This window comes from Dasypus novemcinctus, chromosome 27, assembly GCF_030445035.2.
Source record: "Dasypus novemcinctus isolate mDasNov1 chromosome 27, mDasNov1.1.hap2, whole genome shotgun sequence".
NCBI lineage: Eukaryota > Metazoa > Chordata > Mammalia > Cingulata > Dasypodidae > Dasypus > Dasypus novemcinctus.
Window position 1 is genome coordinate 23456824 of NC_080699.1, and position 27671 is coordinate 23484494.

The following is a 27671-nucleotide window of genomic DNA, read 5'->3' on the forward strand; positions in this document are numbered from 1 at the left end:
TCTACAAGGCATTTCAAGATAAATAAGCAGTGTAAAAACAATTTTACACAAGGACAAACTTATTTTGGATTACATATGCCTGAGATAATACAAATTAACATCCCCTTGACAGCACAAGAGATCTGAAAAATATGTTGATATATCTTGACGACGTAGGCTTCCAGGATTTTACAGTATTCTTGCCAGGCTTTGTCAGCAAAATAAAAAACCCGGGATCCGGTTTCAGAGCCCTGGGAAGCTCTACCTAACCCCCTGCAAAGGTCTGAATGAATTATATCCATCCTTAAAGGGCCAGCTCCGGGCGCAGCGCCACCAAACCTTGTGCCACTATAGCTTGCGCACGTTTTGCTCCTCCTCTCTTACAACTCCCGAATTTATGTGGCGTTTAGCATGTAATCTTTTCAATATTGCCTTTGTATGTACGTCTTCCCCCCTAACCTGGATGTATCTTTAACGCAAAGACTGCAGCTCGCCATCCCCCTGTGGTATGACGGTAAGAGGCGGTGACCGAAATACCGTTCAGTCGTCATGGAGACAGAAATTCCACTCATAAGTGTAAGGGGTTGCCTTGGGGCCCTACTTCCTTCTCATTTAAGCAACCTGGTTTATTCCCTGGGGTGGAGAAGGCCGCCAGGTTGGCTGAGCGGGAAAGGAATGGCGTCAGTGTGAGGTCACGCTACATTGTCCCGAAAGCCATCTCCACAGCGCGGTGACATTAACGCAAGATTGAGGGATGAAGCTGGAGGAAAGGTAGCGGGGCATCCAAGTGGCGCAGAATACATGCAAAACGAGCAGGACGGAGAACAAAAGCAGGAGCCTTCGCAGGGCGTGGCGGGACACCTGGGCATCAGCAGCGGGCGTCCGCAGAGAGCGAGAGCGGCGAGAGGCGCCACGCAGAGGCCGGCAGGGCGGGGGCGGGACTTCCGGAGGCCATTTGCCTGAGTGGCAGGGGAACCGGAAGTGAAGGCGCTGCTGCTGGTGCTGGGGCCCGAGGAGGGACACGCCGGAGCGGGGCCGCCGGGACCGAGCGAGCGACAGACGCGCCACCCCCGCCGACGCCGCAGCCGCTTGGGGCCCGCACGGACCCTCTACCTGAGTGAGTGCATCCAGAGTTGCGGGGAACCGGTGGCTTAGGGGTGGGAATTGGATGGGGGCTGCCATTTGTTATTGTGAGAAGCCCGCGACCTCCCCTCCCCCACCCGCCGGGCTCCTCCCCCCACCCCCTTCCCCTCCGCTGGACCCTTGGGGGGCTTGGCGCGCGCGCGTCTTCTCCGTCCGCCCGGCGTTGGCTCCCCAGCGGCCCGCGCCGCCCCCGTGGCCCCCCAGGCCGCTTGCTGTCCCCACTAGAGCCTTTTTTCCCAGCATCCTACCCCAAACCTGTCCACCCGTCTCTGCCGCTAGCCTCTTCCCCAGCCCCGCCTCTTCCAGTGAGGAATACCGGGGCCGGCCGACCGCCCTGCCCCTGCCCACCCCCTGGAGTAGGCCTCCCTGCGCCCGCAGCTCCCAGCGGCCGCTTGTTCGCTCCTACTAGCTACCACCCTTTGTAGCAACTCTTCCTGCCTCCGTCCCTCTTTTCTCCCCATTTCTCTTGGCGGAGAGGACTTTAGGTGGGCTCAAACCAATTACTCTGTTGTTTTTTTAACCGAACACTTTTTCCTCTCCCTTTTGTTGGAAGATTTTAACTCTTTAGAAACTTCTCCGTTTTCTCTTTTAATATTTTCCAAAGATCCATAGACTGTCACGACGCGGTAGGAATTATTTCTTAGAGGACTGTGCAATCCAGCCCCTCATTTTAGAGATGAGGGTCAGAGCGGTGGGCGATTCGCCCAAGATCATCCAGCTAGTTAAACGTGTTTGTGGGTAGGCTAGTTGAGGTGGTTTTCTCCAGTTCCCTTGGCTACCTACCAGATAAGAGCCTACTGGTCTACAGGTTTGTGATACACCCGCTGCAGATTTATCCGCTGCTTGGTGACTCACTCACTCTTCTTTTACCTCTGCTTTCCATACCTCCCAGGCCAGTGCTGCTTTTCATGATTTATATACAAACCTTAAGAAAACGAAACACTTGAAGCTTTGCCCTAATTTTAGTGTTTACCCATGGAAAAAGAGACGATCCCTTGGACCCTCTCTAGGACCTCATTTTGTACATCCTTATATATGGGGGGTGTGGGGTAAGAGGAGAAGTTGTGGGGAAGGGGAAAAGAGAATATAGAGGTTTATCTGCCCTGAACATTTGAATGTGCCTGTGCCTTGGATAGGCCTTGTGTCTTTAGGTTGGTCTTCTGACTACATTGTTCTGACATAAAGGTTGCCTCCTTGTGGGGGAAGAGGGAAGAAGTAGGAAAGCACTGTGCTTTTATTTGTTGGCTTGGGCATTTGATAATAAATTCTGAGCGGAAGGACCTACTCACCAGCCCACTGAGACAGAGTCTTTAGGCTGAGGCCTGCCTTCTCTGATGGAATTACCCTGCCAACTCTCTCTGAAACAAAATGAAGGGTCTCAGGCCAGAGTGGGAGCATTCTAAATTTTTTAGTTCTTAGTGCATCTTTTCCTCTCCATCTTTTTCCTGGTTCAGACTACAGAAATATCCAGCTCGGTTTGAGAATGTGTAATTCTTTGTTGTTGAAACTGGCTTCTGATTAAACATAGTACATCCTGCTGGTATAAGCATCTGGGAATTCTGGTGTTCTAGTATCCTAGTCCAGGTTCTGTAGAGAAGATAGAAAATGTGGAAAAATAGGGAATTAAGAATCTGAAGTAGGTGCCATCTCTACTAAATAATATAAAGTCACTTATTCTTCATACTTACCAGAGAACTCATTTTAATGGCCAATTACAGCTTCCCTTGAATATAGCCTTTCATGGTAAATTAACAAAACTTGTTCTTTGGCCCATTTATCCCCATTCTCCTGGGTTTTATTAACCAAACCTGCTGTTTGTGATAGCAAAAGGTGTAATGACTTGTGTATGGGGAGATTATTATGAAACAGTAAGATGAAGTGGAAGTCATTTCCTTCTGTTGGTAATTTTTTTTTTTTTTTTTTTTTGCGGTACCAGGGACTAGGGATTGAACCTGAGGCCTCATATGTGGGAAGCAGGCACTCAACCTCTGAGCCACATTGGCTCCCCTGAGTTGGTGTTTTCATTTGTTTTTGTTGTTTTTTTTGTCTTTTTTAGGAGACACGGGAACTGAACCTGGGACCTCCCGTGTGGGAAGCAGGTGCTCAATTGCTGGAGCCACATCTGCTCCCGTTTGGTTTTTTTTTTTCCATTTTTTAAATTGTTATTATTTTCTTAAAGATACATAGATCACACAAAATGTTACATTAAAAAATGTAAGAGGTTCCCACAAACCCCACTCCTCACACCCCCCCACTCCTCCCACATCAACAACTTCTTTCATTAGTGTGGCACAGTCATTGCGTTTGATGAGTACATTTTGGAGCATTGCTACACAGCATGGATTCTACTTTATGTTGTAGTTTACACTCTCTCCCAGTCCATTCAGTGGGTTATGGCAGGATATATAATGTCCTGCATCTGTACCTGCAATATCATTGAGGACAACTCCTAAGTCTCAAAAATGCCCCAGTGTCACACCTCTTTTTCCCCTCTCCCTGCCTTCAGCAATTCCCGTGGCCACTGTCTCCACATCAGTGATACAATTTCTTCCATTGCTAGAGTCACAAAAGTTCTATAGTAGAATACCAGTAAGTCCACTCTAATCCATATTTTATTCCTCCAGCCTGAGGACCCTGGGATGGCGATATTAACTCCACCTCTAAATCAAGAGGGACCTTAGATCCCACATGGCTGGCTGATGGAATTCTGCTTGTAGTTGTAGACTTTCTTGGTTCCCTGGTGTGGTGGTTGACCATCCTCACCCCCATTTGTTTTTATTACTGGTTACAGCTTCTCCATTCTAAAGACCTGTATTATATAATATTGCCCTCTACTTGAAGTCAGATTTTTGTGACTATAGGCAGCCTTCTGGAGAGCTCTTGATTCATCCTTAATTTTTATTGTAAAGAATACCACAGTTCATTTTACCTAATTCCCCAATTATTTGAATCCTCTAAATGCATAGCCCCTTAGGTAGTACATTTCTAGTCGGGTTCATAAAGAAGAGATTGTATGGGTTTGTGGCTCAATTTTTCTTTTCCTGCTGCTTGAAAATGTTACCAACTGTAGGCATCAGTAAAACTGGGAAAGCTACTTTGTATTGTGTAAAATTTTGATTTGGCCAAATAATACAAAATCCAAGTGGATAAAGGCACAAAGAAACACGTTTTCACCCAGATACTTTGCCCTTGTAGAGGAGGAAGAAGGATGATCTTGTATTCATAGTTAAAAAAAGACTAGCTAATTGGACTATTTTGCAATTTTTCTTTCAGTTCTACTGTTGGTAGCCTCAGATAAGTGGCATTTTGTTCCTCAGTTTCTCTGCCCATGTAGCTTTTTTTCATTTTGCTCATGAAGAAGTTTAGATCTGAGATGGAAATATCTTATTATTATTTTTCATTAGAGCACTTGTAGCTTTACAGAAAAACCATGCAGAAAATATAGAGTTCCCATATAACCCCCCCCCATACACACAATTTTCCCTCTTATTAACATTTAGTGTTAGTGTGGTAGCTTTATTACAATTGATGAAACCTTATTATTTTGTCTTAACTATATAGTATACATTAGAGTTACTCTTTGTGTTGTACATTTCTATTTGGTAATTTGTTCAAACTAAAATTAATCCCTTTAACCACTTTAGTATGTAATTTATTGGTGTTAAATACATTTACAATGTTTGATACCATCACTACCATCCATTACCAAAACTTTTCCATCACCCCAAACGGAAGCTTTGTTGCAGTTGAATGTTAACTCCCCATACCCCAACCCCACCCCTGTCCCTGGTAATCTGTCTTCTAATTTCTAACTATGAATTTGTGTATTCTAATTATTTCATATAAGCAAGATCATAAAATATTTTTCCTTTTATGTCTGATTTATTTTGCTCAACATGATGCCTTCAGGGTTCATCCATGTTGTAGCATATATCAGAACGTCATTCCTTTTTCCTGCTGAATAATATTCCATTTTAGGTATATGCCACATTTTGACAGTTGTAAATACTGATACTATAAACTATAAACATTAGTGTGTAAGTGTCTCTTGGAGATAGCTGGAAATATTTTGCTCATAGCATCAGAAGACCATTAAACTTGAATGGTAGTATTAGAAAATATAAGTCAATCATCTTAGTGAATTAGAATTTATTACTGTTTCATATAATCTGTTTTATATAGAATCAATATCCTTTGCTCAAGACTAAATATTTGTTGACTATTAAATGGAAGATGTAGAATTACTTTAGGACAGTGGAAAGTAAAGAGGCTTTGGGTATTTAGCTATATAGGCCTGAGTTCAAATCCCAGCTCTTCTACTTACCATCATGGGGCAGCTTTCTTAAATCTCTCTGAGCTTCAGTTTTCTTTCATAAACAAGTAAGTCTCCGTGCATAGTGTCTTGTAAATAGTAAGTTATTAATAAATTAATTGCAGTTATTGTTTTAGGTCAGTTGTTTACCTGTTGAATAAACTCTGAAAATCCATGTCAGTAAATTTAATCATAGATATAAAGAGATCTTAAAGTTGATCTAGGCTACTGGTCTTTAGAAAATGGAGTGTAAGACACCTGAGGGAATGCATATGATGATCCATTGAAATGCAGGAAACAATTTAGAACTTTTTATCTAATAAAGGAAGAAGTAAGCTTTACTAATACTTAATATACAGTGATTCATGCATTTAATTTAATATACGTATTTTGGGGGTACATGTTCAGAAAGATTCTGATGCTAAGCACAAACAAAAATATTTGGACCCCACTAATCTGAACAAACCTTTGCTCATATGCTCTAGTTTATGCTTTCCTGTTAGGTGTTTATCTAGCCTTTCTGAATCTCCATTGAGAGAAATATACTTTCTGAGACATGCCATTTAATTTTGTGCTAATGTTTGTTAGAAGTCTGTCTCACTTTACATTCTATCTACTTATTCCTTTTTGGGATAATGCAGAATAAGCCTAATATCCCTTTCTAATAATCTTTGAATACTTTCAGGCAGCCATTTGTTCATGTCTTCCTCTTCCCCAACCAGTTTTCGTACAGATTACCAACATACCCATTTCTTCCAACTATTTCTAATATGACAGACTTTCAGATTCGAGTTTTTCACCAAGATCTGAGTGGGATATTCCATGAACTGAAATGAAGTTGATGGTGATATAAGACCCCTTTAGGGAATTCTTTGGGTCAAATGTGACATTACTGGGGTCAGACAAACCTAATATCAGTCACTGTCTGTACCAATTACCCAAATTTTCTTATCCTTATTTTCTTTTGCAGCATTTTTGTTAGGATTGGAGTTGGTATATATAAAACAGAGTGTATATTTTAGTAATCTAAAGAAGTAATCTAAAGTCCAGTGCTTTGAAAGATATTTTACATTTTCAGCCAGATATGAGCTTTGCCCTCAAACTAGTTTTTAAAAAATGTAGTGTCATTGAAGACTGAGCTAATTTGTTTGCATAATTGATGTCAGTATTGTTTGCTTTTTTTTTTTAAGATTTATTTATTTATTTCTCTCCCCTCCGCCCCACCCCGGTTTTCTGTTCTCTGTGTCTGTTTGCTGCGTCTTCTTTGTCCGCTTCTGTTATCAGTGGCACAGGAATCTCTTTCTTTTTTGTTGTTGCGTCATCTTGTTGTATAAGCTCTCCGAGTGTGCGGCACCATTCTTGGGCAGGCTGCACTTTGCGCTGGGTGGCTCTCCTTACGGGGCACACTCCTTGCGCGTGGGGCTCCCCTACGCGGGGGACACCCCTGTGTGGCAGGGCACTCCTTGCGCGCATCAGCACTGCGCATGGGCCAGCTCCACACGGGTCAAGGAGGCCCGGGGTTTGAACTGTGGACCTCCCATGTGGTAGATGGACGCCCTAACCACTGGGCCAAGTCCGCCACCTATTGTTTGCTTTTATAACTTTTTTCTCATGAGTGAAAGTGTGCTTTCATTATTAGAGCTTGGTATCTTCTTTTTTTTTTTTTTTTTAACAAATCAATTTTACTGATACGTATTAATAAAGTATACAATTCATTCAAAGTATACAATCAATGGTATAAGGTGTCTTTTGATTCTCACAAATTATTATTTTGGCATCCAGTGTTTGCGTATCAGTAAATATATATATTAGCTGAATATAACTCAATCCTTTTTCATAGAAAGCTTATCTGTCTTTGAGGAATGCAAGGAAAAGAAAAGCAGATTACTCACATAGAATGTGGCCTCCTTTACTGTAAACTACAAAACCTCAGGTTTTTCTTTTTTTATCATCCCTTGCGTTTATCAAGTGACTTCTTGAGCCTAATGTCTCTAGTACATATTTTGCAGAATTGGTTGAAAATAGTCCAGCGTCTTGTCTTTCTAGAAGATTAATGTTTCTGTTTTTTCTGAATTTCAATTATTTCTTCTTCCCCACTATTAGAAGCCACACTTGGGCTCATGATTAATAATATTTTCTTGGTGAAGACCAGTCAAAAGAAACACATCTAAAATGTTTGTCAAAAACCAGTGCCAAAGCCTATGGCTAGTTTTATCATAATTTGCAGTAGTTATTTGTGTGACATTCAGTAACCAGTGGAATCTAATCATTATTATAGTAATTCTTAAGTTTGTTAACTTTGGCAGCCTAAATAGCTGTAATGTATGGGTTTTGTTGAACTATAAGTGTTTAATTCTCCGTGTTATTTGGCACTTACGATAGCATGCAATCATGAAAAATTAATATAGGTGTAAAGCATGTGTACTTGGAGCAGGTTTTCTTTTTATTGCAATTTAGAGTTCTAAAGGATATTCAAACCTGTCTAGAAGTATAGATATTTATGGGACTTAAGCAGTTATGTCGTGGAGCTCATCTCTGCTGAAAATAAACCAAGTTTAATTTCTAGGCAAAGCTATAGTGAGATGTGAATTAATATTTAAAACCTCACGTGTAGTTAAATAAATGGTAACAAATAAACTTTCCTTTTAGTAAATGAAAGATGATATAAACATTTTTTCCTCAGGTATAGAATGAGCCAAGGAGACTCAAACCCAGCAGCTATTCCACATGCAGCTGAAGATATTCAAGGAGATGACAGATGGATGTCTCAGGTAAAAGGAAGTGCATATATTATTCACGAGACTCTTCAATTTTTGAGGACCTCTGGCAAAAGCTGCAAAGGGGTCTTTTTAATAGTCAACTAGAATTTATTACTGCAAATAAAAATCTTAACTTTAGAAGTGTCATGTCTTATCACCAGTCTAACGTTGGAAGCTTTTTTATTTTGAAATTATTTCAAAATGACACAAATGTTATAAAAATTTCACAAGGAACTCCTACCTAGAATCACCAGTTGTTAACTTTGCCACATCTGCCTAATTATTCTGTGTATATTTGTGTATGCACATACCACCATACCATTTTTCCCAAACCATTGGAGAGTGAGTTATAGTAATTCTGCCCCTTTATTCCTAAACATTTCAGTGTGTGTTTCTTTTTTAAGATTTATTTATTTCTCTCTCTTTCCCCCTCCCCCCCCACCCCGCCCCGTTGTCTACTCTCTATGTCCTTTCGCTGTGTATTCTTCTGTGCTCGCTTTTATTCTAGTCAGCAGCACCGGGAATCTGTGTCTCTTTTTTTTGTTGCATCATCTGCTGCATCAGCTCTCTGTGTGCATCGCCAGTCCTGGGCAGGCTGCACTTTTTTGTGTGTGGAGCAGCTTTCTCTACAGGGCGCACTCCTTTCACGTGGGGCTCCCATATGCGGGGGACACACCTGTGCGGCAGGGCACTCCTTACATACATCAGCACTGTATGTGGGCCAGCTTCACCACACAGGTCAGGAGGCCCTGGGTTTGAACCCTGGTGGTCAGATGCTCTACCCACTGAGCCAAATCCACTTACGTCAATGTGGTTTTTTTGTTTGTTTGTTGTTGTTTTTTTAAGATTTATTTATTCCTCCCCCCCTCCCCCCCCACCCCAGTTGTCTGCTCTCTGTGTCCATTCGCTGTGTTCTTCTGTGACCACTTCTATCCTTATCAGTGGCACTGGGAATCTGTTTCTTTTTTTTGCGTCATCTTGTGTCAGCTCTCCGTGTGTGCGGCTCCATCCTTGGGCAGGCTACACTTGCTTTTGTGCTGGCGGCTCTCCTTACGGGGCGCACTCCTTGCATGTGGGGCTCCCCTACACAGGGGACACCCCCGCGTGGCAGGGCACTCCTTGTGCGCATCAGCACTGCGCATGGGCCAGCTCCACAGGGGTCAAGGAGGCCCGGGGTTTGAACCGCAGACCTCCCATGTGGTAGGCAGATGCCCTATCCATTGGACCAGGTCCACTCCCTTCTCAGTGTGTTTTTGTGGTTTTGTTTTTAAGATTTTATTTATTTATTTATTTCTCTCCCTTCCCCCCCACCCCAGTTGTCTGTCCTCTGTGTCTTTGCTGCGTCTTCTTTGTCCGCCCTAGTTGTTGTCAGCGGCACGGGAATCTGTGTTTCTTTTTGTTGCATCATCTTGTTGTGTCAGCTTCTCCAAGCGTGAGGCACCATTCCTGAGCAGGCTGTACTTTTTTCACGCCGGCGGCTCTCCATATGGGGCGCACTCCTTGCACGTAGGGTCCCCTACTACGGGGGACACCCCTGCGTGGCAGGGCACTCCTTACGTGCATCAGCACTGCGTGTGGACCAGCTCCACATGGGTCAAGGAGGCCCAGGTTTGAACTGCAGACCTCCCATGTGGTAGATGGACGCCCTAACTACTGGGCCAAGTCCTTTTCCCTCTCTGTGTTTTTTAATAACAAGAACATTTTCTTTGATAACCGTGGTATAATTCTTAAAATCAGGAAATTTAACATTGATATGATACTGTTATCCTCAAACCATTTTCAAGTTTATCCGATTGTCCCCACTAATGTCCTTTATAGCAGTTTTCTTCGCAGTCCAAGAGCACACATTGTATTCACTTGTCATGTCTCTTTACTCTCCTTTAACTTGAAACAGTTTTTAGCCTTTATTTGTCTTTCATGGCATTGACAGTTTTGAAAAGTACAGATGATTTATTTTGCAAAATGTTCCAAAATTTGGATTTGTCTTTTAATTCATAAGATTCAGATTATGCAGTTTTGGCAGGAATATTAGTGAAGTTATGTGTCCTCATTGCATCACATAGAAGGCACACAATGTTGGTTTATTTAGTTGGTCATATTGCTGTCAATCCTTTGGTTAAGGTGGTGTTGGCTATAACATTCTTATTTATGAATACATGGGTTGTTATTCACTAGGCTATAATCCAAGCTCAAACTATCCCCTGTTGAGCCAATGGATATCTCTTCAAGCTGGCCCCTTTGTCTTCTTGGTATGGCCCCATCATTTTTTTAGTACTACTTCTTCGGAATTCTTAGTTTCCTTTAATAAACTGTTATCACTTAACTATAACTATATTTAACCTTTATTTGTTTTGTAACCGTGTTACTCTTTGAAGTAGTGAGTTCTATATGATTATAAATCCCCCCAAATAAAGTGTTTTTGTACTTAGTGACTCTGCTTATACTCTTCATAATTGTATAGTATTCCCTTTTTTTTTGGCCTTCCAGGCTATCAGCAAGCTTATTTTGAGTTATAGTTAATGTTGGGTGTTTTGTTTTGTTTTGTTTTGATCTTTTTTGTTTTGGGGGGATTTTTTTGGTACTCTTCTCATGTAATCTTACTACTTAGTTATTCTTACCTTAATATTTCTAGTTCATTTATGTCTTCTATAAAGTTATAGTATGCTTTATAGCAGCACGTTGCTAATTGAGTTGATGTTCCTAATATAACCCTCATTAATCACATTCTTCTCCCTTTCCTACCTTCTCACCCCCAGACAGTATCCTAACTTCAGTATTTATTGTTCTCATGTATTTACATAACTACATATATATAATCCCTAAAATAAATATTTATGGTATTTTTTTACATGTGTTTAAACCTATTTAGGTAGTATCTTTCTGAATGTATTTTTATGCAGTATCTCTCATACATGCTAATAACATAGCTGTTTATTCATTTTCATTCTTAAAATAGTATTCATTACTATATATGAAAATACGATTGATTTGTCCATTTTCTCATTGATGGGCATTTAGTCATTTATAATTTATTAGAAGTAGGAATCAAAACTAGATGCCTTTGTTGTTCCTAGCATTAATTAGCAAAATTAGCAAGCTTCAAATAATTGGCACTGAATGGGAAAAAGTCAAATGGAAGAAAAACAGATAGGAATATATATTTTTTTAATTTTAAAACTTGCATAATAAGGAAGGATCACCTTTGCTAAATGTTAAAATATATGCTCAGATCTTGGTTTCTAAATACCATTCTCAAAAAAAAAAAAAAAGGAACCAGCACACTTTGGAGAAATGGCAAGGACAATAAAAGATGAGCCTGAGACATCTTGTACTGCCAGAAAGTAAAGATGTGCTTAAAAAAGAGAGAGAAAGTGAGATGGATGGCAGAAATATCACTGAAGTAATGTCCTCAGTGCATCACATGCAGGCATGTGATACTGGATTGTCTCTGATACTAACTTTGATCATGTGGAGCCAACTTGAAAGATCACCTAATGTCCAAAGCTGGAAAAATTTGAACAAGATAAATAATGATATTATTGGATTATAACCCAAAGAATAAAATAAAATATTCATGAACCCATAGTGTCAAAAATAAATATGGGAGAAGGACACATCTTCCTTAGGGAAGAATTTTAGTTAGTAAATGTAGAAGGAGGGAAAAGAAAATCATTAGAACAGCACAGTAATAGTTGCTGTAGGCAAGGTCCTTTGATGAACACTAAAATTAGTGAATGCAACTTTAAGGAGAAACAGGATTCTTGCCTAGCCTCAGAGTATCTCTCCCTAAATTACTTGTGGTGATTTTAACATATGACCACATGTTCTTTGATACTCCTCCCTCCAGGAGGTAGAACTTAGTTCCCGTCTCCTTGATTGTAGGCTGGATTTAGTATCACACTTTTAACAGAAAGGAATAATAGTTTCTTTACAGTGGAGAAGGTAGGCAGACACCACCTTAGCCAAATGATCAATGTTAACTTTACCAGTACTAAGGCATGTCGATACCATTTACCCTCTGATGTACTGCAACAAGAAAGACACATGGCCTCTGTGGTAGTCTTCTCCCAAATCCATAAGCCTAGTCTATTCATGAGAAAACATCAGACACCCAATTTGAAGGGCATTTTAGAAAATACCTGGCCACTACTCATCAAAAGTGTCAAAGTCTTGAAAGATAAGGAATGACCAGGAAACTGTCCCAGGTTGGAAGAGATAAAGGAGATATGACACTGAAATGCAGTGAGTGATCCTGGATTGGTTCCAGGAACAGAAAAAGGGTATCAGTGGAAAAACTGGTGAGATCTGAATAATAATAGTGTGTGTGTGTGTGTGTGTGTGTGTGTGTGTGTTTATAGGAGTTACCGGGGATTGAACCCAGGACCTTGTACATGGGAAACAGGTGCTCAAGTACTAAGCTATATCTACTCCTGAATGAGAGTAGTTTCTTTTTTTCATTTGTTTGCTTGTTTGTTTTGTTTTTAGGAGGTACCATGGATTGAAGCTGGGACATTGTACGTGGGAAGCAGGTGCTCAACCATTTGAGCTACATCTGCTCCCTATAGTTTAGATAATAGTATTCACCAATGTTTATTTCATAGTTTTGATACGTGTACTTTTTATATAAGATGTTAATATTGGAAGAAGCTGGGTGAAGAGTGTATGGGACTACTCTGTACTATCTTTGCAACTCTTCTGTAGATCTAAAGTTATTTTAAAATAAAAAGTTTAAAAAGAAAAATATATTATTAAATAATCATGAGTAAAACAAGTATTGAGGTAATATTTAATACTACCTAAGAAGTACTGCCAAAATATTGAACCCGAATCTAGACTACACTACCACTTTTCAGGACATACAGGGGACAAATAACAGGTTCACAGCCACCACAGAAATCTACACTGAGATTTCTGAAGGTCAAACAGTAGTATTCTTTTTTTTTTTTTTAAAGATTTATTTATTTCCGCCCCCCCCTTCCCCTCCTCCCACCATGCTGTTTTTGCAGTCTGTGTTGTCTTCTCAATTTCTATCCTCTAAGATTCACCAGGATTCGATCCTGGGGACCTCTGATGTGGAGAGAAGTTCCCTGTCAATTGTGCTGCCTCAGTTCCTGGTCTCTGCTTTGCTTCACTTTGACTCTCTCTGTCTCTGTCTTGTTGCATTATCATCACGCGGGCACTCGCATGGGCACTGTCTTGCCGTGTGGGCACACTTTCTCTTCTTTTTCACCAGGAGGCCCCAGGGATTGAACCTGGGTCCTCCCATATGGTAGGGGGATGCTCTATCACTTGAGCCACATCCACGTCCCCAGTAGTAGTCTTTAAAAAATAAATTAGGAGGTAGTGGTAGAGGGTAGGGAAATCTGTAGAATTAAAGAGATTTAAGAGAAATTGTTTGGATTCTGATTTTTAAAAACAAAATGTAAAGCAGAATTTTCATTTTTGAGACAATGAATTTGAGCACTGACTGGTTATTTGTTTATACTAAAGAAGTATTGTTCATTTTGTTTACAGTAAAATTGATATCATCGTTATCTTTTAAAAAGCCGTCTAAGATGGGAGTAGATGTTGCTCAAGTGCCTGCTTCCCATATACAGGATCCCAGGTTTAAGCTCTGGTACCTCCTAAGAACAAAAACAAACGAAAAAACCATCTCATTGGGGAGCAGATGTAGCTCAGTGGTTGAGCGCCTGGTTCCCAAGTACAAGGTCCTGGGTTCAATCTCTGGTACCTCCTTAAAACAAAAACAAAAAACTAAGAGTTACATACTGAATTGTTGAGATGAATGACATGTCCTCCATTTATTTCAACATAATCTGGAGGTATATGTTGGAGTTACCTGTATAGGTTTTGTATTATTTTTGCAACAGATCTGTAACGTTTGAAATTATTTCACAATGTAAAGTTTAAGGGAAAAAATAACAAATTATAAGGTAGGGTAGGGCATGTAGTTGAGGGTATGACTGAAATATTAGTGGTCATAATTTTAATGATTGCTATAGCTAGTTCCAGATAATATGGAGGTTCATTGTGTTATTTGTTCCACTTTTGTGTACATTTAATATTTTCCATAGTAAAAAGCTGTATTTAAAAATCATTTTTGCAGCCACTGTGAAAATCAGCTTGGCAGTTCCTCAGAGAGTTGAAAATAGAATTACTGTATGACCTGACAGTCCTACTTCTTGAAGTTGAAAGCAGGGACTTGAGCAGCTGTTTGTACACCAGTGTTTATAGGAGCAGAATTCTCAGTTGCAAAAAGATGGAAGCAACCCAAGTGTTCATCAAGTGATGAATGTATGAATAAAATGTGTATGCATACAGTGGAATATTATTCAGCCATAAAAAAAGAATGAGTTTCTGATGCGTGCTTCAACGTGGATGAACTATGAAGACCTCATGTTGAGGGAAATAAGACAGACACAAATATTGTATGATCTCATTTATATGAAATATAAGCAAAGAAGAAGCAGGCTTCACAGAGATAGTGGATTATGGGTTACAAAGGGCCAGGGGATGGGGGTGGCATTCTTGCTTGATAGGTTTGATAGGTAGAGTTTCTGTTTGAGGTGATAGACAAATTGGGATAATGGATATATTGATAATGGTGGCACAATATATTGTGAATGTAATTAATACTAATGAGTTGTATACCTAAGAATGGTTAAAATAGAAAATTTTGAGTTGTATGCAGACATATTCTGGAGACATTGTGGGTGCCATTTCGGACCACCACGATAAAGCAAATATCACAATAAAGCAAGTTGCACAAAATTTTTAGTTTCCCAGTGCATATAAAAATTATACTATACTGTAGTCTCTTAAATGTGTAATAACATTCCTAAAAATATATACATACCTTAATTAAAATGTGGCATAGATAAGTGGTGAACACATACTATTGGAAAAATTTATGTCACAGATGAGCAAAAAAGTTTAACTATATTCTTTAGTGTTGATGGGTAAAATCCATTTTAAAAGGGTCTTGTTCCTTGAGAGCAAAGAGGGGAGGTATTCCAGGCGTAGGTTACCACTACCACTGCGTATAAACTTAGATTAGATGGAAAAGCTTGAGTCATAATATGCCAGTGTCACACATCTGGGATTTAGTAGATATTTTCAAAGTCCATATTAAAAGCATCCAAATAAAATACACAAATCTACAGTGATCCTAGTTTTAAAAATAGCTATGGGGAAACGGCTGTGGCTCAATCAGTTGGGCTCCTGTCTACCATATGGGAGGCCCTGGATTCACATCCTGGGGCCTCCTTGTAAAGGCAGGCTTGCCTGCACGCTGCGGAGAGCCGCCTGGCCCGCAAGCGCCATGGAGTGCTGCGCAACCTGCAGGCGCTATAGCACTGGACACAGAGCAGACAGCAAGCGAGCTGCAAGGAGGGGAGGGGAAATAAATAAAAATAGATACAGACACAGAAGAACGCACAGGGAATGGACACAGCAGACAGCAAGCAAAATACTGTGGGGGGAGGTAAAAAAAAAAGCTATAATACTTTGTCTAGCTCTTGAGATAAGAATGTCTTAGGAGGAGATGCATGCAATAACATTTAAGGGTGAAGAATCATGATATCTATACACGTGCATATGTATATGGAGAGAGAAAGCAAATGTGTAAAAATGTTAGTCTTTGAGTATAGACGGAGGCTATACAAGTGTTCATTATACTATTTAAGTTTTTCTGTATATCTGAAATTTTATTTTTTTTAAGATACATAGATCACACAGAATGTTACATTAAAAAATATAAGAGGTTCCCATATACCCCCCTCCCCCCACTCATCCTACATCAACAACCTCTTTCACCAGTGTGGCACATTCATTGCTTTTGATGAATACATTTTGGAGCACTGCCACACAGCATGGATTGTAGTTTACATTGTAGTGTTTACACTCTCTCCCAGTCCATTCAGTGGGTTATGGCAGGATACATAATGTCCTGCACCTGTCCCTGCAATATTATTCAGGACAACTCCAAGTCCCGAAAATGCCCCCATATCACACCTCTTCTTCCCTCTCCCTGCCCATAGCAACTCCCATGGCCACTGTCTCCACATCAGTGATACAGTTTCTTCCATTGGTAGAGTCACAATAATTCTATAGTAGAATACCAGTAAGTCCACTCCAATGTCTAAAATTTTCTTAATAAAATTTGGGGCAAAGTAAACTTTTTCAGTTTGCCATTTTCAGTAGAATTTTGATTTTCTGGAGCATTTTAGACTGTTCAGTATAATATGGATAAGAGGAAAGTTGCAGCATTTAATTGCAGATGCAAAGGAATAAGTTTTAGGGGCAGATCAAAAAGAAAGGTTAACAACAGAGTAACTGGTTAGACAGCTGTTCTTTCTAGGCCAAGAAATCTCATAGGGTGAGAAATGCCAGTTTGTAATTTTCCTTTTTTCTCCAAACCAGCACAACAGATTTGTCCTGGACTGTAAAGACAAAGAGCCTGATGTTCTGTTTGTGGGAGACTCCATGGTACAGTTAATGCAGCAGTATGAGGTAAAGGTGGAAGGGGTCATGGTGGCTCTTGGCTGCTAATGTATATTCATTAATCACAGATTTTCATTCTGAGGTGAACCTATACTTATTCATGACACTCTAAAGAAGCTGCTGTTCAGAGTGTAAGGGAAATCAGACCTACCTAATGGGAGTCTTTATGCCACCAAGCATGATGAGACAAAGAAAAAAGTAGCATTGTTTATAACTAACCCCCCTTTTTGGCTCTGGCTTCCAGGATACTTGACATTATTATATTTATCCTAGTCATTTTCAGTTTTTCTTCTGGTATGTATTTTACTATTTTCTTATTTGTATTTGCTTATTTGCATTTGTTCTAGTTAGGATTCTCAGTTCTTATTATTTGTATTTTACCTTTTCCTAATTTTATGTGTTTTTGTGATGAGCTGTTCCAAGCATTTTTTGGGGGGTTAGGCATTCTTCCAGGTTCAAAAGAAAAGATAGCTTTGTTCTTTTTTGGCTCTAGCTCTCTATCTCATCTCATGTTTCTGTCTCGCCTTATTCCTTTAAATTGTTGGATAAAGGGAAAGGAGAGTTTAGCGAGGTGCTAACTTAATTATATTAAATAAATGTTGGTACCTCTTAAGGGTTAAGTTTGACTTAATTATTGAGCTAAGAATTATTGAGCTGAGACCTAATGATGCGTTAAGAATTGAATTATACAGTGACATCTTCAAAACAGTGAGTGCCACACCATTTGCTGAGTTTGAATACAGAGAATGGAAATTGCTATTTCAGATGCCTCGTAACGCATTGCAATTGAAGGATTTTATTTCCTACTAATTTTGGCTTGAATAAATCATGCTTTCCTCTTAGATATGGCGAGAGCTTTTTTCCCCCCTTCATGCACTGAATTTTGGAATTGGAGGAGATACAACAAGACATGTTTTATGGAGACTAAAGAATGGAGAACTAGAGAATATTAAACCTAAGGTAAAACAAAATTAATTTAAAAAGTATATTTTTAATCTTGAGGCTCTTTCAAGTTATTTAAATTGTCTTAAACTGATACTGTTTCACTATTGCATTTTGATACTTCAAGATCAATGACATTGTCATTGGTTAAGAAAATGCCAAAATGCACATTTAATTAGGAAATCAGCATATTGATTGCCTGGGTTGTATTTGTAATTGTTGTAACTATTTTCTTGTTACAGATATAGAGGCTAAGGAGGTGCACTGCTATTCTGTGGAATGCGTGGACCTGGGATAGTATTAGGGAAAACTCAGAGCAGGGCCATGATTTGGTTCAGGAAATAATTTTGAACCTGTTTAACTATACAAACAAATTGATCAAGGCCTCCATGTTCTGAAGAAATTTTGAAACCAGTGGGAACAAATGTTCATGATACACACCTACCCCATACCTTATCACATTGTAAATGTCCTGAATTGTGACAATGCATATAATTGTTTTCAACCCCAACAAAAGAAAAAAAAAATGCTTTAGCAGAAAGCTTTTTATTCTTTGCCTTTCTAATAGAAAAACTTATTCATGTGCTTCTGGTTTGGGCAGAATGGTGGATTATTTTGTTGGGTCAAATAATGAGAAGTATATCTTTAAATGAAAGTCAACTCATAATTTTTTTTTTTTAAGAGAAAAACTTTTTAAAACTGCATCCAGCCTCCACATCAAGGGCTTTTTCCTTGAGTCCAATTGTATTTAAACCCATCCACCCCTTTGGGTACTTTTTTTATGTATTTTTTAATCTTTCTGGTCAGGAAGACTAAGTCTTTATGGTGTGAGTTGCAAATATTTTTTCCCCAGATTGGTTAGCTTTTACTTTGCTTTGATATCCTCTTCACATGCAGAAGATTTTATATTTGTACAATTGAGTAATTAATTTTTTCTGTATAGCTTCTGGATTTTGAAGAATTAGCTTCCAGCTCCATAAAGATAAAAGAATTCTCTCTTGTTCCTTCTTGTACAATTCTGCCACCTGAATATTTAATCCATGTGTAATTTATCCTGATACAGTTTCTGAAGTGTAGATCTTTATCTTAAGGTGGATGCCCTGTTAAAGTATCCAGCACCATTTGAGAAGTACATCTTCCTTTTCTGGTTTTTGATTTAAGATTTTCACCTAAATATTGGACATTTCTTTATTCCTTGTATTTATCTTTTTTTCCTTTTCTCTCTTCTGTCAATTATAGGTCATTGTTGTCTGGGTAGGAACAAACAACCATGAAAATACAGCAGAAGAGGTAGCAGGTGGGATCGAGGCCATCGTACAACTTATCAACACAAGGCAGCCACAGGCCAAAATCATCGTATTGGTATGCGGTCTTTGGGAGGGTACAGACCTTGTTGTGGTTAGGTCAGATGAGGAATCTTCTTAGAAATGAATATAGAGAATCTTTAGGTTGAAGCAATTTATGGTGCTTCTGTTAAGCTCTTTCTCTGCTTTCTCTTCTCTGATATATCCTGTTGTCCTACTGCTCCCATCATCATTCCCCAGACCAGCTTCGGGGTCATCTTTTATTCACATGTTCACATTCCTCCTTGTTTAGTAGTGTGGAAATTTTCTTTATTTCAGGTAGCCTTTTTTGTTTTTGTTTTTGTTTTTTGGATTGCCTTCTACTGATGCTTTAAAGTTTGTGTGTGTGTATGTAATTCTGCATGAGACTTGTCTGAATCCTGAGTCTCTTTGGCTTGCTTTTTGGGTCTAGTTGGGTTTTGATGAGCTTTGATGTGTTGTTCCATTCCACTGTTCATATGTTAAAGGTGGTGTATTTATTAGATCTGAATTCTCTAAAACATCAGAAATTCCATCAGCAAGAAAATGAGTGCTTTGTCTTACCCCTAGTAGAAAGTGCTACCCTTTATAGAGTTAAAGCTTTTAAGTATTCATGATTTCAGACATAAACAGTTGTTTATTTCAGTGTAAAAGTTTGCTGTGGATATTCTTAGTTTAACTTGATACCTGTGTTTCAGTGAATCTGATACATATTCTGGTCTTTAATGAGATACTGTTAAGGTAGTCATTCATCCAATAAACATGTAAGAATCACTAGTTACTAGGCACTGTCCTAGGTCCTGAGTATGCAAAGATGAATAAGATAAAGCCCCTCTCAAGGAGCTCACAGTCTAGTGGATAGAGACAGCAGAATAAAGAGAATTATGCTAAGATGAGTAAGGGGAGAAAGGGTATATTTTAGCATAAAAGATGATGTATTGGTCAGCCAAAGGGGTGCTGATGCAAAATACCAGGAATTAGTTGGCTATTATAAAGGGTATTTATTTGGGGTTAGGACCTTACAGATACCAGGCCATAAAGCCTAAGTTACTTCCCTCACCAGTCTATTTTCATGTGTTGGAGCAAGATGGCTGCCGATGTCTGCAAGGGTTCAGGCTTCCTGTGTTCCTCCCTTCCTCAGGCTTCTTTTTCCTGGGCTCAGGGTTTCTTTCTTCCTGGGTCTTGCTTCTGTTTCCTCTGCGAGGTTACTTTCCGGGGCTCCCGCTTCAGGCTTCAGCATCAAACTCCAACATTAAGAGCCCTCAACTCTGTTCTTTGCCATGCCTTTTATCTGTGAGTCCCTACCCACCACGGGGTGGAGACTCAACACCCTGATCATAACTCAATCATGCCCAAGTACAGATCAGATTACAAGCATAATCCAGTATTTCTTTTTGTAATTCATCAGTTAAATCAAACTACTACAGATGAAGTTTGAGTTTAGTTTTAAAGAATTCATTAGTATCCAGACAAATGGGGAAAAGAGAGAAGATAAGGCATTATAGAGAAGTTTAAAAATGACCAAGAGCTTGTATATGTGTGTGTTTGTTGAGAGAATGCTAGAATTTTAGAGTCGTCATGTGCAGTTTGAGACTAGGCTGATTAGGAGAAAGAGGCCACAGCCAGGTCTCGTAGGAATTTGTATGTCATGTTAGAGTGTTTGGCTTTTATCTTATTTTTTAATTGTATGGTACTTCATTTAATTTACTTGTTTATGTAATTATTTATATACTCCCTTATTCCGGAAAGGAGTACATGGTGTTTGAGTCCAATTCTGCAGTACAGTGGCTGGTACATATTTGGTTAGGACATATTTTTTGCATGAATGTTACTGAATAAATCCCCCATCAATATTCTTCATTTCAACCACACTTTTCAATTTGATATGCAGAGTTGTTGATTTTGATGTTACTTGCAATACCAAAACATTGGAAATTGGAAATCATCTAAAGAGGCAGCCACATGGGAGAATAAATAAGTCATTAAATATGCTAGCACTAATCAGTCATATGACAGTTATGAGAACTATTTGAAAACAGAATGTGTGGTGTATTTAAATGAAAATTTGGAATACCAAACAGTATATATATTATATTTAGAAGTACTTTAGAAGTATGTATGCAAAATAATGAAAAGTATATATATATATATGCAACTAGAAAAGGACTAGAAGAAAACAAAACTAAGTTACTATAGGATGAAAGGATTCAGAATGCAATTCTTTTCCTTTTTGTTTCCTTTAACATAATATTTTAACCATTATTAAAAACCAAAGGCATATCCTTGATATTCATATATAAGGGAAGATACTGTGCAAATATGTAAAGCTGCTTTTCTCATCCTTGTTTGAAAATCTCAACAGGTATGTTGCCCCATTCTTGAGATGTAATCATTCTTTTTATGGCTGATTTTTATGGTTGGTTTTTTTTTTTTTAAGATTTTTATTTTATTTATTACCCCATCCCCACCCCTCGTTTTGTGCACGCTCTCTGCTCTGTCTATTCACTTTCTGCTCTATCTGCTCGTTTTCTCTTTGGTAGACACTGGAAACCGAACCTGGGACCTCCCAGGTGGGGAGAGAGGTGCTCAATCACTTGAGCCACCTCCATTGCCAGCTTTGTTGTGTCTCTCATTGTGTTTCCTCTTTGTGTCATCTTGTGTCAGCTCACCATGCCAGCCCATCGCACCACCTCACTGTCTTGCTCACCTTCTCCAGGAGGCACTGGGAACCAAACCCAGGACCTCCTATGTCATAGGCACAAGCTCAGTCACTTGAGCCACATCCACTTCCCCGTGGTAGTCCATTTCAAAGTCAGAACAATAAATGTTGCTCCCTGAACATCCTTCTTGGTTGCACATTTATGGCTCAATCAGGCTTTGCTATATAAGCATTGAGGACAGCACTTCTTTGTTAACTATTAGATACAAAGCTGTACACTTTTAACAAAATTATACAGGCAAGCGGATGTGGCTCGAGCTATTGGACTCCCGCCTACCATATGGGAGGTCCATGGTTCGGTTACTGGTGTCTCCTAAAGAAGACAGCAAGCTGGCGTGACAGGCAGGTGCAGCATGCTGACACAACAAGAGACACAAGAAGAAAACCATAATGAGAGCAGCGGTTCCTGGTGCATCCTAAAGCTGGCGTGACGGGCAGGCACAGCAAGCTGATGCCACAAGATGACACAACAAGAGACAGAAGAGGAAAAACACAACGAGAGACACAACCAAGCAGGGAATGGAGGTGGCTTAAGCAATTAGGTACCTCACTCCCATATCAGAGGTCCTGGGTTCAGTTCCTGGTGCCTCCTAAAGAAACAAAGAAGGTGAACAGACACAGCAAGTACAGACAAGGGTGTGGGACTAGATAAATAAAAATAAATCTTAAAAAAAAAAAACCACAAACATACAAACTAGGGTTGAGGATTGACCTTGGCTTAATAAGGGTAGAATGAGATTTGCCAGAATAGCATTCATAATTCTCTACACTTTTTCTTTGGAACTGTAGAACCACACAATAAATTGGTAACCAAGGTCCCAAAATTGTGCTTTAAAAAAAAATTTTTAAACAGATACGAGCAAGTACTTACTTCGGGCATTTTTAAAAATTTTGTTACAGTAAAAAAATCCATTAAAAAAACTACCTTTATTAAATGAGGCTTCTTAGCATATCCTGTAGGAGAAACTGGTGACAAGATTTTTATACAGTAAAACTTAAATAACAGTAACTTACTGTGTTAGCTGTAAATTAATTAAAAGGTTAAGAATGTCTGGCAGTAATTTTTAAATGGCATCAACTGTCTATAAAAGCCACTTTTTGTTTGAGATGCTAAAACCTTGCTCTGGCCATGTAAGAGCAGACTTCTCCCCTCCCCTGCCCTGCCCTTCTCTCCCCTCCCCTCCGCTCCCCTCCCCTCCCCTCTATCTGAAAACAAGGTCATTAACATACAAGTTAAAAATAAATTTAGAACACATCTCTGTTTTATACTGTTCAATATTATGTGGCTCTGATTCATTAAGACAGCATTTGTTCCAACTCTATTTCTCATGATATATTATGGTATAGATTCTGTGTGGCATTAATAGGTAGGGGTGTATTTGAGCTAGGTTATTCTGATGACTATATGGAGAGTGGATTGAAGGGAAGGACAACCCTGGAGTAGGAAGGCCAGCCAGGAGATTTTATATTAGTTGAGGTGAGTAGTGATAAGTTCCTGTATATATAATAGGGATAGAGAAAAGAGAATAGAGAAATATTCAGAATGTAAGATCTGAGTATTTGATGGCTAATAAATGGAATGATGAGAAAGGCTTCTAGCTTGTTAATTACTCGGGATATTGGAATGACCGATTGATAAAGACAGTGTAGAAGGAGCATAGTTTTGGGGGAAGATGATGAATTGCTTTTGGACATACTAAGGTGGAGATGTCACAGGAATATTCAGACTTGGTTCTCTAGCTGGCAGTTCAGTGTGCAATTCTGAAGCTCTAAGAAGAGATCTGGGCTATAGAATTCAGAATGGGAAGAGCAGTGGCCAAAGACAAGACCCTGAAGAAATACCAATAATTAAGGAAGAGGAGGAGGAAGAGGAACCTCTGAAAAAACTGAAAAGGAGTGGTTTGAGGGCTTTTATTAAAATTAGTCCAGGGAAGCAGATATGGCTCAAGTGATTGGACTCCCATATACCATATGGGAGGTCCAGGGTTTGATTCCCAGGGCCTCCTGGTGAAGGCAAGCTGGCCCGCATGGAGACCTGGCCCGAGTGGAGTGCTGGCCAACCCAGAGTGCTGGCCCATGCAGCAAGCTGCCCAGAGTGGAGAGCTGGCGCAGCAAGATGACGCAACAAAAAGAGACACGGGAGAGACAATACGAGACACAGAGACCAGGGAGCTGAGGTGGTGCAAGAGATTGATCAACTCTGTCCCACTCCAGAAGGTTCCAAGATCTGTTCCCAGTGCCACCTAAAGAGAAAACAAGCAGACACAGAGGAACCACGCACAGGGGATAGATACAGAGAGCAGATGGGGGTTGGGGGCATAAATAAATAAATCTTTAAAAAAAAACAAAACAAAAATAGTCCATTCTTCAGAGATCAAAGGAATAGAAAGTGCCAAATGGAGCAGTTGTTCTAGGAATATCTGAATCTTCTCATTTTTTGTTATTTTCTGCTCTTCCCCAGGGTTTGTTACCTCGAGGTGAGAAGCCCAACCCTTTGAGGCAAAAGAATGCCAAGGTGAACCAGCTTCTCAAGGTTTCCCTGCCGAAGCTTGCCAATGTTCAGCTCCTGGATACGGATGGGGGCTTTGTGCACTCGGACGGTGCCATCTCCTGCCACGACATGTTTGATTTTCTGCATCTCACAGGAGGGGGCTATGCAAAGATCTGCAAACCCCTCCATGAACTGATCATGCAGTTGTTGGAGGAAACACCTGAGGAGAAACAAACCACCATTGCCTGACTGGCTCCCATCAGTGTTAATAACATCACCGCTTCCTCAGATCAGTTATATCACTGGCACTACAGAATCCTTCTCTTTCTTAAGGCACTTTGCATTGTAGAATGTTCCTGGATGTTCATATCTAGTGTTTGAAGGGGAGGAGGGATTTAAACTGGTCCTGTACATAGAAAGAAGGTTTGTTTGACACAGGAGAAAAATTAGCCAAGGAAGATTGTTGTTTAAATTCATTTGACACCAGAAGGGGACTTTTAGTTGTATGTATGACACATTCGTTGAACTATCACGGTTATCCTATGACAGTATCAGCCTATGTACTGAAAAATATGAAGACTTTTTTTTTTAACCTTTCTTTTTGTGGATTATGTCATGTGTAATAATTACCAGAATCACACCCACTTGGCTTTAAAATAGATGTTTTTTCCAGTTTTTAGGGTTCATATTTTAGCTGTTGGTTTTCATTTTGTTTTCCTCTCAGATATTCTCAGCGTTTTTGTAACATATAGCATCCAAGTGAACATGATCGTCGTCCAGGTATGGGAGATACTATGGCTTCTAGTGAATTTGTTCCACTCTTTTAATCTTTCCCATGCTTAGGAGTAAAAAAGGCTTTTTCCCCATTTGGGGGACTGTTTGGAGGGTTTTATTTTTATGCTGCTTAATATCATGTCTATAAGAGACCCATGCATGCAGCCTTTCCTGCCCATTCCCTCTGGTTCCCTCTTTTTTTGGTCGTCGTTGACAGTACAAGCTTTTAACACATTTTTTACCTAGGAGCTCTGTTGCTGGAAATGTAAGTCCCAGCCAGTTAATCTCATGATGATATTACTGATAAATAACTCATTCTTGTGTGCTGGTCTGTATTATAGAGTCTGTGGTGTGCCATCTATATTCAGAGTTCTGGTTGGTTCTATTAGTTTTTCCTTTAAAACTTGTTACCGTTTCCTTTTTTGGGGAAAAAATCAGCGGTTTCTCATTCCATAAGGCTGGCATTATTTCAAGTTTTATGTATATTTTCTTTTTATTGGCTTAGTTTTTAAAGTTCAGATAAAGTTGACCTTTTCCCATGGGGAAACTATATTCTACTTTTTCCCATCATTTTAGTAAAAAACAACTAGGTTTAACTTTAGGGTTTCTCATTAATGTATCGCCACCATCCAAAAATTTCTTAAGAGAGCTCTCTATAATCTTAATGGATTGTTTGAACTGCCATTAAAAAAATAATGGGACGATATATGTTTTATTGTACAGTATACCTATGGAATATGTACAAACTGGATTTATAAACAAATATTTTAAACTGGACTGGTGGGTGTTGAAGTAACCCATCAAAATGTGCTCTGCAGTGATGGCTGCTTACTGCTCAAGTCCAGTAACTAAGGCATATGTCTTTTGTTCTGCTTGCACGACAAATGGCAGAGCTTTTGTGTGTTTGGGGAGGGAGGGTACTGATTTGTGCAGAGACCCACTTCTAATTGAGAGCTAGAACTTGGGCTGAGTTTTTCTTGTTGGAGCCTTCCTGGAGGTTTTGTTTTGTTTTGTTTTAATACATGCTTTTCTGAATGTATCATGTCTTCATTAGCAGCAGAAAATACACATGGTGTTTACTAAACTTGTTTACTATGTTTTTCAAGACTTTTTTTTTTTTTAGCTGAGGCATAGTTCTAGGGAGGAGAATTACTTAAGCCAGAATTTTGTGTATGAAAAGACATCTCTCTCCAGATGTTCTACAGGTTGTCAGAAGATGGAAGTAGGGTTCAAATAAACCGACTAGGTTACTCCTGCAGCATGCGCTCTTAGCTTCTCTCTCCCTTTGTGAGCTGACCTTCAGCTCACTTTGCATATACGTATAAACCTCAGATGTTACTGCAATTTTCTGTCTACTTGAGCTATTCAAGCAATAGTATTTGAACCACTAGCCTTTTAAATAAAATTCTGCCCCATTGCTAATGTGCAGACAGAGTCCACTTTCATTTCTTGCCGGGTTTCTTTGCACTGATTTAAGCAAAAAGTATTGTCTATTTTTCTTTAATTGACCATCCCAGTTTGCTACAGTGATACAACATAATGCTTAGTCTTTGGAGTTCACCTCTTTGTACTTTTGTTGTTGTTGTTGTTATTAAAAAAAAAAAAATTCATTGTCCAAGTGAAATGTCCTAGTTGTCATTGTGATTAAGGGGCCAACATACCAGGCAGCTAGCAGAGGTATTATTTTGTTCCTCTCCCAGCAAATTATAATTCATTTGCCCACTCATTCCCGCTACCCTGGATGGCAACCAGGGATGAAACTATAAAGATTTATGTGGTCACATCTTGACTGTGGCAGGTTGAAGATTCTTGCCCAGGTGATCTTGGGCAGGTCGTCCTGCTGCCCACGTAACCTAGGCTGCCATCAGCAGTGCTTTGTCTGCTGTCTTGAGTCTGTCTGGACTGTCAGCATCTGTCTAAACCTGAATCTCATGCTAAAAACCTTAACCCAGCAAAGCAAATCTTGATTAGCTCATGCCCTGCTCTTGAGAATTCTGTCTCTCATTGTTAAAAGAAATTCCAACTTTCTCTTTTCCCTTTTATTTTTTTAACCTAGTCACTGTTTACAGTTGTATGCTAAAGCCTGAAATATTGTCTGTGCTGTGGTGTATGAGCATTGCCAATTTTATATTTATTGCAGTAAAGAAGAAACTCAAAATATATGAAAATGAAGAGCATGTCCAAGCTCCTAAATCTGTGTGGGTGCATGTGGGAGAAGTGAGTTGGGGCCTCTTAAAAGGAGGCTTTTTGGAGAGGGGTTCTCCCAGGCTTCTCCTTGGTGTTCCTGCTTGGGGATCACTGCTGCTAGCTGACTGGACCTCCCCAATGAAAGTTTGTGATTCTGGTTTGGCAAAGTCTCATTGACGAGTAGAACTCATTCTGTTTTAGTGCATATTTCAATATAAATGTAAACATTTCACTCAAACTTGTTGATGTCTTCTCTTTCTGTCTCCTTTATCATAGCTTGCGTTCCAGTGGAGAAAAGAAGGGGTGATTTTTCTCCTACTTTATCATAAGCAAATTGGATACTTCGAGCATCCTGCAGCTGCTTTTCTGTGGAGCCAATTGTCCCAATCTAACTCTCATTATCCCCTCCAGGGTGAAGGATGGTGGGGTAGGTTGAACAGTTATAAGGAATTCTAAGTAGATAAATGGGAAAATTGTCAGATGAAAGGTTTCAGATTGGTCAAGGGTATCCGACAGCTAAAAGCAATGAACAAACCATTAT

At 39.6% G+C, this 27671-nt stretch overlaps 1 protein-coding gene across 2 annotated transcripts; it reads left to right on the forward strand.

Moving 5' to 3' along the window:
* Window positions 1-279: 279 nt before the first annotated feature.
* Window positions 280-27368, forward strand: PAFAH1B2 (platelet activating factor acetylhydrolase 1b catalytic subunit 2). 2 transcript variants are annotated; one of them, XM_058289270.1, is made up of 6 exons: window positions 280-1096; window positions 8118-8205; window positions 16615-16704; window positions 17539-17655; window positions 18877-18999; window positions 24140-27368. In XM_058289270.1, exons 2-6 carry the CDS (start codon window positions 8125-8127, stop codon window positions 24416-24418), a joined length of 690 nt encoding a protein of 229 aa, XP_058145253.1. In that variant the 5' UTR covers window positions 280-1096; window positions 8118-8124; the 3' UTR covers window positions 24419-27368. The 2 variants fall into 2 exon arrangements, with proteins under 2 accessions (XP_058145253.1, XP_058145254.1); XM_058289271.2 differs by lacking the exon at window positions 8118-8205 and having other exon boundaries at window positions 684-1096.
* Window positions 27369-27671: the final 303 nt, after the last annotated feature.